Genomic DNA, 14,254 nt, shown 5'->3' on the forward strand with positions numbered 1-14,254 from the left:
ACAACATACTGTGTGTCTGTGAATGAGGAAACTAAAAACAATGTTTTCAAATCTACATAAAAAGAAACGTATGCAAGTCTACTTTATCTTACTGAAACTTTGGTGACACTTTGTTTTACAGATCCCATCATTTTGTATAATTCTCTAGAAATAAGCTTCTACTGTACGTAGCTAAATTTACAGGAAGGTTCTTGGAAAAGATATGATGGATAGTCCTGATCTGGCAGATTTTGTTATAAAAACAGTATAATTCACTTCTTCATTTACTCATAAGCAGTAACATGTACACTGTTATGTACACATCTGAATACACAACTCACATTATACTCTTTTATTATAAAACCCAAATCATTCAAATAGCCCTAGTGGTTGCAGAGATATAACATTTTTAGTTTGGGAATGTAATTTTCGAGCAGAGACCTACAAATAGGTGGGTTTTCAAAAGGTTAACACTGTCCTGATATTCTGTGTGGAAAAGAGCAAGTTGTCCAATGTTCTGCTTTTCATACTTGGTGCTGACTGCTACATTTCTGGAGGTGAAAGAACAAAATGTACTTCAGCTATTTTGTTACAGTTGAGGAGGAACTCTGAGTGAATATTGTTATAATTCAAATTGATTTTGATGTCTGCATTGACTCCCCCTCACTATACAGAATATAACACACTCAAACAAAAAAAAAAAAAAATATATATATAAACAGAGTAAGAATAGTTTACAGTTTATAATCAACTTTAAAGTCCAAAATGACATCAGTGAAATGACAGTTAACTTCATAAATTATCTCTCCTCGTCCCTACATTTATATTTTGAGTGTCATTCATTTTCAAAGAAATAAACAAATGAACAAACTGATGGCATCATTATTATTTAAATGTTCTCTAGATAGACACAATAATCATTGTCTGATATCAGATATTCAGTAAAAAAAGTCCTGCATTTAAAATATAACTCAACTAAAAGTACAAAAGTATTGGCATCAACATAAACTTAAAGTACCAAAAGTAAAAGTACTCATCATACAGAATGGCCCACTTCAGAATATTGTTTAACTATAATTATTGGTGCATATTATGTTCATCATTTGAATGTTGCAACTCATTAAACAACATACACTCTGATGTCAGTGTTGCCAGGTCATGTTGTTAAGTGTTCTGTTTATACTCAGTAATACTAATTACTACCAATATCTTTAACACTATAGTTCATAAATAATCTGGAAAGTAAACATATAACAAATGTTCAATGATCACCACATGTGCTTTGAATTTAGATAAGATGCCAGTTTGCATTAAAAAGCATAACAAATTAGCTTGTTCATGAGAAAATGTTGACAGGGGATTATCCCCCTGGACTTCCCACATAACAAATCCCATTTATAAAGTTGATTTATTTACACTTAGAAGCTGTGACTAAAAGAGGCCGGGCCATGGCATCAGAGGTGGAAGCTTGAGTAAAGAACGGCTCCGCAATGTCATGCTTGTGTTCAGGCACGTGCACAGACATTTTGGGGGCAGGTGCTCAAACCCAAAAAAGGGGCACCCATCGCCAAAATTATTCATGAAATTAAAAATTATAATAATAGATAAATAAAAAACACAGTAGGATATTTTTGTTAACAAACTAACTCAAATTATCAAATCGAATAAATAAATGAATAACAGGCAAGAACAAGGCCATATTGTATAACCAAATGCAATAAAAAAAATATTCTAACTTAAAACTTATCAAAACTCTGCTCTGGATAAATTAAAGCAGGGATGTCAAACTAATTTTCACCCCGGGCCACATCAGCATCATGGTCGCCCTCAAAGGGCCGGTTGTAACTGTACAGTGGCGGACCGTGGATTTTCTACGGCCTCACATCAGGAAAAACTTCCCAAATAAAGTTAAAACCCTTTCACAGGGAAAAAAGGAAGAACCCTCCAGGAGAGCAACAGAGGAGGATCCTCATGTGACCAGAATGAATAATGTAACGGAGTTACAGCACATTCAATGAATATGACAGGAATTGAATAAACGGCACTCTGCTGCATTAAAAATTGGGCTCCAGCAGAAGGGGCACTTTTCTTATCCAGGGCAAAAGGGCAGGTGCTTGAGCACCACTAGGGGTCTATCTGTGACGTGCCTGCTTGTGTTCATTATTAACCTAAATGTCTTTTCTTTTTTTCCTTTTTTTACAATAGATGTATTACAGAAACATATGACTACCTTTATCACTGCCGCTTTCAACATGTGCAATTATTCTTCATGCATTAGTAGTAGTCATGGGTGTCATTCATCCCGAGTATCAGTCGAGTCGAAAACCGGACTCAACCTGACATGTTTCTTCCGGCATGCCGAGCTGAAGCCGGAGCTGGGCCAGGTCCTTTTGGCTACCTGAGTAAACTCAAATAAATGTCTCAAATTTGTTTAATTTCCTTTCATTGGTGCCAAATGAATACTTAACTCTTTACAGGAAAGACATTATAAGGAAACTATGTTTCAAAACTCTTGGTGCATTGATTAAAAAGTAAATGATTCTGGTAAAGGGAAAGAGCTGCTGCCCCTCAGACATGAAGAGTTACTGACCGCTGACCCCTGGTGGTGAAAACAGGTCAGTGCACCAGAGTGTAAAAGCTCAGTAGTTGGTGCTTCTCCATCAGTAGTACAGTCTGGATTATGGCCTACACCTCCTCCACAGAGAGGATAACCCACATATTATACATGTTGAATAGTTTTGAACCTGTAATATTAAACTGAATTTGTATCTCACTTTTAAAATCAGAGAGAAATCTAAATAAATAGTCTATTTACTTGTTTTTATAGCAGTATAAAAACAAGTATAGTGGCTGGACTAGTAATTTCCTATAGAACAGGTTGCTATCTTGTTCTGCTATTAAACGAACTAAACGGCCGTATGTTATTGATCGTATTTACAGGACAGCATGTCATTTCTGTCTCTACATGGTTGCGTCTACTTCTCGGTTCTCTGTATCGCGCACAGCGGAGTTCCGCCCCGATGCGCTGCACACAGACGTGTGCAAAATATTCGCGCGACCAGATTACATGTTAAGTCAATGCACAGACGCGAATGGTTGCGACAAAGCAAAAAAACTGGAAGCGGCTTCATTCAGACACTTGTCCTGGAGGATTCGGAGCTGTGTGCGACTACGGATAATATTATGAACCCAGACACAGGGGCGTTTGATGTTCTGACGTTTGTGGGACTTCCTCAACAAGTATAAAGCAGAACTAGTGGTTAATTCAATGGTGAATGGCGGAAATAGTAAATGTTTTCACAGACACAGAGATAAGCCCCACCCCCTTGAAAGGAGGGGGACAGAGCGATTGTTATATACAACTGTAAATCATAGATTGTTTTATGAAAAAAATGCCCCAAACTGCTGTATTTGGATGTATTGAACACCATAAGTAATATCCAAGTGAAATATATGGCTTGGTACGTGAAGCAATTCAAATGTCAAAGATGTGCGCAGATGTGTGCAAATGTGCCCCATGCAAATTTTGGAGTCCTCGCCTGAATGTTCTCTGTTCGAAAACCCTCTCTAACTTTGTTCTGCTTCACTTTATCAAAGTCAACCTTTGCAGAGAGAATGTTCACATATTGTGTTATGATTTGGGTTAGAGTTGATTTGGGTTAGAGTTGGACCTTACAGCTGCATCATTTCAAAGAAATAATCATCCTGAAAGTGCTTTTTTTCTAGGCGGACCTGAAATCTTTTCATTTTTGTATGTGTGTCATCTTCATTTACTCTTAACCAGTAACATATAGGCTGATATTTACACATCTGAACTAAATCTCACATGTGTACCTTTTATTATAACCAAAATTATGCAAATAGCCCTAGTGGTTGCAGAGATACACCCTTTTTAGTTTGGGTATGACATTTTGAGGAAAGGGCCTAAAAATAGGTGGGTTTTTAAAAGGTTTTAAAGGGCCACCACTGGAGGAGGAACCCTGTGTGGTTGGGAACCATCAGCAGAGAACCAATCATTCACTCCTGTCAGCCTATCGCAGGAGAAGAGCTCTCTTACCTTATGGAGACGACCAGACGCCTCCAGAGACGAGCAAGACTGGACTTTGGTTGGAATGTACAAAATACAAACCAGTTTTATTTGCTTTTACAATAACACGGTTAAAGGTTATAACAACGGATAATGCAAGAAGTAAAGAAAAGAAAAGATAAAATGTAAAAAACCATAAAAGTTCAAATCACCAACAAACCAGAAGCCTGAAAGAAGCCTAAAAAAGCCAATTCCTGGTTCTTTGTTGTCTCCTATTTCTACAATTCATGACAGACTTCTTACATGTATTTCTAAGGTTCCTGTCTGGTCTTCCTGCTGGAACATCAGGCAGGATGTCTCCTAAACAGTTACCATGGTAAACAACACTTAGAAATACTGTTAACGAGGCTCTATGGCTAAAGGTTATCAGAGCAGACCGAGCTGCATTCATAATAATAATAATTCAGGTGATCAAACCACAGAACGCTTTACGCTGAGCTTTAGGGTCTCACTACCTGACTGAGTTCCTCACTACAGCTGCTCCACAAGTTCACCTCTTTAACACGAGTGATCTTTGACATCAGTCCTTAAACCTGCAGATTCCTCCCAAATCATTTGGACTTTTTCAGGTCCTCATTAGTTTCTCACTTGATACCTGATCTCTGCTGGTTGAAAATCCACCAACTCTCTGAATTCTGCAGCGTTTCATTGAATAAACAGCTGAGTTGGTTCTTGATCAGTAGTTTGGTTCTAACTTCTTTTGTCACATTTGATTTGTTTCTATGAGTTTTCCCCAAACTAGCACACAGTCAGTGATGAATGGAAGTAAAAGTGAACAATACAATGTGAATAATGAAGCTGGATTTAACAAATCCTTCAATTATACACTGTTGTGATGGATTAGGACATTTTTGCTTTGACATGATGTTTATGTGGTTTATTATCTAGAATCATCCAAAACTTTGATTTATTTTGATCTCAACGTCACTTATCAAAGTTTGTTCATTTGTTACACGACGATAAAAGATGATGAATTTAGTTTCTTCAAATCAAAACAACTCTTTACAAGTTGTGATTATTTTTCCACAGATGCTGAATCGGATCCAGAAAGACTCTCGTTTGACATTCGTAGGTTTTTCTTCACACAAAACAAATGTTTCAAGACAACAAAGTTGAGTTTTATACACAAAGTGAAACATGTTCCACAGCTTCTCTCAGTCAACAGATCATTCCAGGTCATTACATGGACCTCGCTCAGCTCTCAGACATCCATCTGCAACACCACAAGTCCAGACCAGCTCAGGTACCCCTCACCTGCTGCACCTGTTTACAACCACTGAGAGATCAAGTTGCTGCTAACTAACATCAGCTGTGTGATCCTGTACAGGCTGAACTATCTGGACAGCAGAGAGAACGTTTCTCTACCAGGAGGAGACTCTCAATCCTTCAGAGAACACAGAGACACTGAGGGACCAGACCTGGACAAGAACCCAAACCCAAACCCAGGATAAAGAGGTTCAGTGAATGTGGTGTTGAAGGTGTGGAGGTGGATCAGTGTGTCAGAGGAGACTCTGTAGAAGGACAGAAAGCCAGCAGGACAGTCCACATACACTGCTACTCTACCAGAGGAGGAGTAGGAGGAGGTGATGGGTGTTGCTGTCTCATTGTGACAGACAAAGTAACCACCATCAGAGCACTCCAGACTCCAGGACTGATCATTCATTCCAAACCAGTAGTCTCTACTGTTTCCTCTCCTTCTGATTCCTCTGTAACTTACTGATATAGAAACTTTTCCTCTCCACTCGACCTCCCAGTAACAGCGACCAGTCAGACCAGTTCTACACAGCAGCTGAGGCCAGTCATCAAACCTGTCTGGATGATCAGGATATGACTGATCCTCCTCCACATATGTCACCTTCCTCTTGTTGTCAGACAGTTTGAGGTTCTTGTGTACTGTGTTTGTGTCGAGTGTGAGTTCACAGGAATCTGATGGAGAGAACAATACACAATACAGCTGCAGTTATTCATCTATCATCTATTCATCTAGTGACACGTTGATGATGACATCAGAGATGTGAATGAGTGATGTCAAAGTCTGAAGATGGTTGAATGTTTTCATGAATCAAACTCAAAGCACACTTACACTTCCTCAGACCTGGTCTGAACCATCGGACTCCAGCAGGCTCCACCCTGAAAGGAGGAGGAGTCAGAGCAGCATGGACACATGACATCACTCTCATGCACAGAGCTTTGTTATTCATGTTCACATGGACATGACATCACTCTCATGCACAGAGCTTTGTTATTCATGTTCACATGGACCACTTATTATTCATCAGCTCATATTCTGTTACTTCATGGAGCTTCTTCTGATTGGCTGATGACGACAGCTCATTAATGCATGCAGGCAGCATGCAGGCAGCATGCAGGCAGCATGCAGGCAGCATGCAGGCAGCATGCAGGCAGCATGCAGGCAGCATGCAGGCAGCGGAAAATTGAGTGTGATCTGATCGCACACTATTTTAATGAAGTATCGATACTAAAAGTATGCAAAATTGTATAATTTTTAACGTACAGGTACCTTTTAGTATCGATACACCGTGCAACATCATGTGAGACACAAACAGTTAGATGAGTCTCTGATAGTTTGAGGTCAGCTTGGCATGTCAGGGTCATATTAACCAGGCTGACAGTGTGACAGAGAACAGGTTTCCAGCTCTACCTCCTCTATCAGACTGATGGTCTGTGTTGGCAGCCTGTTCATACCTGAGAGTCTCCAGTCTCGAGTGTGGATCCTCCAGTCCAGCATTCAGCAGCTTCACTCCTGCGTCTCCTGGATGATTGTAGCTCAGGTCCAGCTCTTTCAGATGGCAGGGGTTGGAGCTCAGAGCTGAGGCCAGAGAAGCACAGCCTTCCTCTGAGATCAGACAGCCTGACAGCCTGCAAAAACACAAAACAACACATGTCACATCTTAAGACAATCTTAAGGAGGATACAAGTTTATCCATGAATGTAAATCAGGATTTGAGTGTCAACTAGTTTTACATGTTGATGAATCCTGACCTGAGAGTCTGCAGTTTACAGTTTGGACTCTCCAGTCCAGCAGACAGCAGCTTCACTCCTGAATCCTGCAGGTTGTTGTAACTCAGGTCCAGCTCTCTCAGACTAGAGGACTGGGAGCTGAGGACTGAAGACAGAGCTTCACAGCTTCTCTCTGAGAGTTTACAGTTACTCAGTCTGAAGAGACAACAATCAACAAGAAGAAAAATAGCATACATGTTCAAATGAAATCCTCTTTGATAATGAGTCTGGACTAAAGTAGAATCAGAAAGAACAAAGATGATTTGTTCAGTGAAAGTGGATAACATTCTTGCTGAGCAAGATAGCATAATCCAGTTTAGTGTTCTCTACTGGAAACAGGAAGTACTGTGGTATTAATATCAGGAGGCTGGATGAATATAAAAAAAACACAGTTATGGTTTTCTGTTGTTTTCCTGATGAGGGAGAGAGAGAACAAAGTGAAAGAAAACAAGAAATTAAACTTCATATTCTGATTTAATGTTTGTTACGTTCTAAATCAGAAATAAACAACCATTAAACTCTCAGCAGATCGTCACTGTAGAGACACGTTCAAGTTTTCAGTCTCTTTTCCTGCATTTCTCATTCATTACTTATATCAAATATATATATATATATATATATATATGTATATATATATATATATATATATATATATATATATATATATATATATATATTATCTTAAAGCCTAAATGAGAGGAACAACAAGATGACCCTGTGATGTAATATTGTGAAAGAAAATGGAGTTTCAAACACTGCCATCGTCTATTAATCCACTGTGGATCAAATGTGTCTATTCTACAAGGTTCTCTAGTTTAGTCTCTGAGACTAGTTCCTCTAATTGGTTTATGAAATCTGACCTCCTGATGAACAAAGTCATAGATTCAGAAAGATAGACTGTTTATACTGAATGGAGGTGATAGTTTAGAGACACATTTATATAATTTCAGACAAACTAACTTGATCTGACCTGAGAGTCTCCAGTTTCCAGTGTGGACTCTCCAGTCCAGCACACAGCAGCTTCACTCCTGAATCCTGCAGGTTGTTGTTACTCAGGTCCAGCTCTCTCAGACTCGAGGACTGGGAGCTGAGGACTGAGGACAGAGCTTCACAGCTTCTCTCTGAGAGGTTACAGCCACTCAGTCTGAAGAGACAATGATGAAGAAAAAAATAATACATGGAAAAGATAGCAGCGTATTTAAGTTATGATCTATGAATCTAACTATCTCTGTACTTACAGATATGTGTTGGAGGCGTTGGCCACAGGCAGCAGCCTCAGAAGAGCCTCCTTTGAAGCAGAGTATTTCTTCAGGTCAAACACCTCCAGATCTTTACCTGATGACAGTAAGATGAAGCCCAGAGCTGACCACCACTGAGCAGGAGACACTTCATCTGTTGAGCGATGTCCTGAACTCAGATACTGTTGGATCTCCTCCACTAGAGAATCATCATTCAGTTCATTCAGACAGTGGAACAGATTGATGCTTTTCTCTGGAGACACATCCTCACTGATCTTCTCCTTGATGTATTCAACTGTTTCCTGATTGATCTGTGAGCTACTTCCTGTCTGTGTCAGCAGACCTCGTAGGAGAGTCTGATTGGTCTCCAGTGAAAGACCCAGGAGGAAGCAGAGGAGCAAGTCCAGGTGTCCATTAGGACTCTGTAAGGACTTATCCACAGCACTCTGGTAGAGATGTCTTGGTTCAGGTTTTGACAACAGGGAGGTTGTTTGTTCTTCTGCCAGCAGGTTGACACCAGAGTTGATGAAGGTCAGATGGACATGAAGAGCAGCCAGAAACTCCTGAACACTCAGATGGACGAAGCAGAACACCTTGTCCTGGTACAGTACTCTCTCCTCTCTAAAGATCTGCATGAACACTCCTGAGTACACTGAGGCTGCTCTGATATTGATGCCACACTCTGTCAGGTCGGATTCATAGAAGATCAGGTTCCCTTTCTGCAGCTGATCAAAAGCCAGTTTCCCCAGAGACTCAGTCATCTTCCTGCTCGCTGGACTCCAGTGTGGATCTGTCTCAGCTCCTCCATCATATTTGACCTTCTTCACTTTGGATTGAACCAACAGGAAGTGGATGTACATCTCAGTCAGGGTCTTGGGCAGCTGTCCTCCCTGTGTGGTCTTCAACACGTCCTCCAGAACTGAAGCAGTGATCCAGCAGAAGACTGGGATGTGGCACATGATGTGGAGGCTTCGTGAGGTCTTGATGTGGGGGATGATCATGCTGGCCTGCTCCTCACCTCTGAACCTCTTCCTGAAGTACTCCTCCTTCTGTGGGTCAGTGAACCCGCTGACCTCTGTCACCAAGCCAACACAGTGAGGAGGGATCTGATTGGCTGCTGCAGGTCGTGTGGTTATCCAGAGGCGTGCAGAGGGAAGCAGCTTCCCCCTGATGAGGTTTGTCAGCAGCACATCCACTGAGGTGGACTCTGTGATGTCAGTCAGGACCTCATTGTTGTGGAAGTCCAGAGGAAGTCGACACTCATCCAGACCGTCAAAGATGAACACAACCGGGAACTCTTCAAACCTGCAGATTCCTGCTTCTTTGGTTTCAGTGAAGAAGTGATGAACAAGTTCCACCAAGCTGAACTTCTTCTCTTTCAGCACATTCAGCTCTCTGAACGTGAATGGAAACGTGAACTGGATGTCCTGGTTGGCTTTGTCTTCAGCCCAGTCCAGAGTGAACTTCTGTGTTAAGACTGTTTTCCCAATGCCAGCCACTCCCTTGAGTCAAAGAATAGATTTCAACATGTCATTTCCTCAAAGAATGAGTCAATGAATATATTCTGGTCCATCTCTTGAGACATTAGTAAACGTCCCATTTATCCAGCATGTTAAATCTTTAGAGAAATCCTCTTACTGCTCTGCAGACAGTCAGCAAGCTCCTCCTGCTTCATGCTCCTCAGGAAGTGCAGTGAGATCTTCAGAAATGCTTCTCTGCTCCTCCTCCTCTGCTCTTCATCCTCACCATCCAACACCTCCTCATCCTCTCTCTGAATGTCTAAGAATTCTGGGTAATCTGAATGTACAACCTTCTGGATCTTTTTCAGCTCGTTCTTCACAAAAGTAAGGATGTTCTCCTCCAGCAGCTGGAACAGAATATTATATGAATGACAAACTAAAACCATGGAAGCAAACATCAGATCCATGTTGGACAGACTGACAACCCACTGATCTAAAGAGTGCAACATGGAGATGGTTGTGAACAGAATAGATGTAAAAGTAGTTGTACATGTGCAGACCATAAATATGGAGTCCAGGTGTGTTTGATGCTGCTGGGCAGACGGACCTCTGGGAACCTCTGAGCTCTCCTGGTCCTCTCTGTGGAGGAGTCATGAACAATCAGCTCACATTGTGTTTGCTCCACAGACTGTTTATTGTTCATGATATTAAAACACAAATACAACAATAAGTTAAAGATGTTGTGTTATGTCATGATTAATCATTTCATAAACCAGATGCTAAAGACTGGAGATGAAGGACGACCATCTGTGTGACAGTTAGTCATCTGTTTCATCTGTTTTAAGGACTTACTCTGGGTCATAAGAACGGCATCCATCTTTGAATTCAATCAGACGACCTTGAGACCAATCACTCTTCATGGACACACAGCTGGGTTCAGGAGACTTTTCTTTCTGCTGCTGTGACCTGATAGAAACACTGACATTTACAAAACACAAAGGATTTCTGAACATACAAGATTTATTTTTCTGCTTCCACTGGTTTTATTGGACAGTAAAAGTGTTGTCATTTTCATTTAAGTCCCAACAATAAAGCCTAGTTACCAAAGAAAAACTAGGATTCATGAGGACAACGCTCCAACAGGCAACTCTTTAAAACCACTAACTCTTCATCAAACTGCACTCTGCCTCCAGACATCTGCCAGACATCTGCCACTAGTCTGCATAGCGTTATAACTTGTTCCCAGACCTCTGAATGTAGACCTAGTGCCCGTGCAGCTAGTCCCAAGACCAAATGCCCGGACGTGACTTGCTTCGCCCATCTGACCCAAGATGCATCAGAGGTGACTTGTGCGTACTTGGGACAGCCAATATCGCAGAATGCATTTCGCACCAGCAACAGGGAACAATGGTGGATGAGAATTGTCCGTGATTTTGAGTCACGGAATGTAATTTTAAGATGTTTTCAGGCGAGAAGTTAGTTGTTTAAGCATCAAATCTGTGGTCGGTCTGTCAAGATTCAGCCTACTTAAAAATATACGCCGACGGTTTCAGAGATTTGAGGTCCTGCTCTCAGCGGGCAGTCAGCGCTCTGCTGCCCGTTGAGAGCAGCCTCATCTCTGCAGGACTTTTTTAATTGATCCGCTGGGTCCGATGTCTCCGTAGTGTAACGGCAAATTTCACCTCGGTGTTGAGTCTTTTTAAGATGAAATCATGAACATTGAGAAACCAGAACTTGTCTATGAAATCATTTATTCCCTGCGCAGAGAAGAGGCATCATTACACAGAATCGCTATGAGTCTGGTCAAGGATGCACTGAGGATTGACATCTTACATGGGCATTTCAATTCAATTCAGTTTATTTTATATAGCCCAACATCACAAATACAAGTTTGCCTCGGAGGGCTTTATAATCTGTACACATAACATCTGTGTCCCGGGACCTCACATCGGATCAGGAAAAACTCCCCCAAATAAAGATAGTAAAAACCCGTTCACAGGAAAAAAAGGAGAAGAAACCTGAGGGAGAGCAACAGAGGAGGAACTCTGGAGCTGTTCTGAAGTCTTTTGCAGCTCGTCCCAGTCTTCTGTCTCCAGAACTCTGCAGCTATCTGAAACTCTGACCTCTCCTGGTCGACTCTGTGGAGAAATAAACTCACATTGTGTTTGCACCAGAGGCTGTTTACAGTTAATGATTCATACAGCACCTACTGAGCAGTTAATAAGATATATTGAGTTCTGTCATGTAAATCAGCGGTCCCCAATCCCCGTACCGGTCCGTGGGTCCCTTGGTACCGGGCCGCAGAGAAAGAATTTATGAAAATAAAAAATAAAACGTCGGAAAAATGCTTTATTTTGAAAAATGACCAGCTACGTCCGTCTGTGCGTAGCCTCAAACGTAACCTCTTGACACAAAAAGTCTGTTTCAACTCAGTGTTCTGGATTAAAATCAAGGAAGAGTGTACTGAGATCGCCAAACAAGCTCTGAAACCCTGCCTCCATTTCAACATCCTGTCTTTGTGAAGCAGGTTTTAATTAAATTACAGAGTGCACATAAAGGTTTAAGTTGCGGAGTAGAGTCAGTAGACTGGACATAAACACACATTGGAGGTCGTTGTCTCCCGTCACCCCGAGACAGGACCGGCTCGTAGCAGAGAAACAAGCTCAGGGCTTCCACTAATTCGGCGTAATGGTGAGTTGTATCTTTTTCCACTTTATAATTATCTTTATGCCGGTCGTCATATTACTACGTCATATTCATTACGTCATATTTATTACGTCATATTTTTCGCCCACACCGTGGCTCAATAAGGGTTGGGGACCGCTGCTGTAAATGATGCACGACCAATTCTATGTTTCATAAGTGAGAATCAGAACACTTAGTCATCTGTTTCATCTGTTTTAAGACCTTACTCCGGGTCATATGAACAGCGTCCATCTTTGAAGTCAATAAAATCGTCTTTAGACCGATCACTCTTCATGGACACACAGCTGGGTTCAGGTCCAGGTCCAGGTTCTGGTCTAGGTTCTGGTTGTGGTTCTGGTTCAGGTTCAGGTCCAGGGGACTTTGCTCTCTGATGGGTCCTACAACAGAGAAGAAGACCAGCAGGGAGGGGAATTCTGTTTTTAATCTTCAGCCAGAGCAGCTGTTGGGAAAAACTATCAGCTATCAACAAGAAAAGGATCAATACAGAAACGTTATATTTGACATAGATTTCCTGAAAATGTGTGTGAGTGCTGAGAATCTGAAGATTATGATTAAAGAAGCTGTAATTATGTGAGACGTAGCATCTTCTTGGACAGAAGGGATTTGAACTGATGACGTTTAATCAACAAGGTTCACACTGCACCAAGGAAGCCATACAATAAAGAAGTAAAAGAAGTAATTAGGCTTAATGAACCTCAGCTGAACATGAACCATTGTATTGTATTTCATTATGCAATCTGGATTATGCCATATCACAATGCAGATACACTGTTTTGATCTGGAGCTGGTCCCCAGATATCTGGAGCTGGTCCCCACATATGTGGATCTGGTCCCCAGACTACTTGGCATGCATTGATTCTTGCTTCATAGATGAAGTTATTAATCAACAGAGTAGATATTTGATCTCTGAGAGCACTTTGACCAGTAGAGGTCTCAATAAACATGAAATATGAGCTTCATAAAACACCTGAAGTACCAAAGTCCAGACTTTAGTCCAGTATCAGAACTCAATCTAACGACTGAATGTGTTTTATAGATTTATAGGTTTATTAAGAGTCAAGGTTCAAGTGAACGAGCAGAGAAACAGTCAACATGAAGTCAGTCAGAGTGAATACGCTGAAGGAAAAAAGTGTTGAGTAAAACCTGTTCATGTTGGTGATCACCTGCAGCCCTGATGGAGACAGACAGGTTCACCTGCAGCCCCTGATGGAGACAGACAGGTTCAGGTTGTGATGAACCAGTGTGAGTCCCACTCCAACACTGTGATGAACCAGTGTGAGTCCCACTCCAACACTGTGATGAACCAGTGTGAGTCCCACTCCAACACTGTGATGAACCAGTGTGAGTCCCAAACCAACACTGTGATGAACCAGTGTGAGTCCCACTCCAACACTGTGATGAACCAGTGTGAACCTGCAGCACTCAGTTCAGAGAGCTGATCATGTGTCATGACTTTATGAGCATGTTAAAGATTAACCCTCAGCTTCTTCCTGCTTCCTTTGACCCACTGGAACCAAGCGGAGAACATGAAGCTCCTCCTCCCTGAACATCAACCCTCCACACTGTGTTGGGCTTGAACAGAGGACATGACTTCACCTCCACAGGTGTGAATGAAGCCAGCAGGAAGGTTTCATGTGGTCCAGCTGCTAGAGGTCAGACCCATCAGTGTTCTGCTACATTTAAACATCAATATGAACCATTGCTGTCTGCATGTGTTTGTTAAAGTGATGACATCACACATTCAGACAGAGGAGACTTTTACA

The 14,254-nt window shown here is 41.5% G+C and overlaps 1 protein-coding gene and 1 pseudogene across 2 annotated transcripts in view; both read right to left on the reverse strand.

Moving 5' to 3' along the window:
• LOC306754046 (NLR family CARD domain-containing protein 3-like) overlaps positions 1–10,252 on the reverse strand; it is a 134,308-nt pseudogene extending 124,056 nt beyond the window's left edge. Inside the window, exon 1 of the transcript in view lies at positions 9,964–10,252. The product of the transcript in view is annotated as an NLR family CARD domain-containing protein 3-like (transcript). The remainder of the gene's footprint in view (positions 1–9,963) is intronic.
• Positions 5,400–9,833, reverse strand: LOC306752935 (protein NLRC3-like; the record flags this gene model as incomplete). The annotated part of the gene is given in 7 exon segments (XM_079236769.1): positions 5,400–5,444; positions 5,448–5,992; positions 6,150–6,196; positions 6,773–6,946; positions 7,070–7,243; positions 8,058–8,231; positions 8,326–9,833. Coding segments are annotated over 7 exon segments (2,667 nt in total), but the record flags the coding sequence as incomplete, so codon positions are not given.
• Positions 10,253–14,254: the final 4,002 nt, after the last annotated feature.

The sequence above is a fragment of the Taurulus bubalis genome (genome assembly GCF_910589615.1).
Source record: "Taurulus bubalis genome assembly, chromosome: 2".
NCBI classification, from domain to species: Eukaryota; Metazoa; Chordata; class Actinopteri; order Perciformes; family Cottidae; genus Taurulus; species Taurulus bubalis.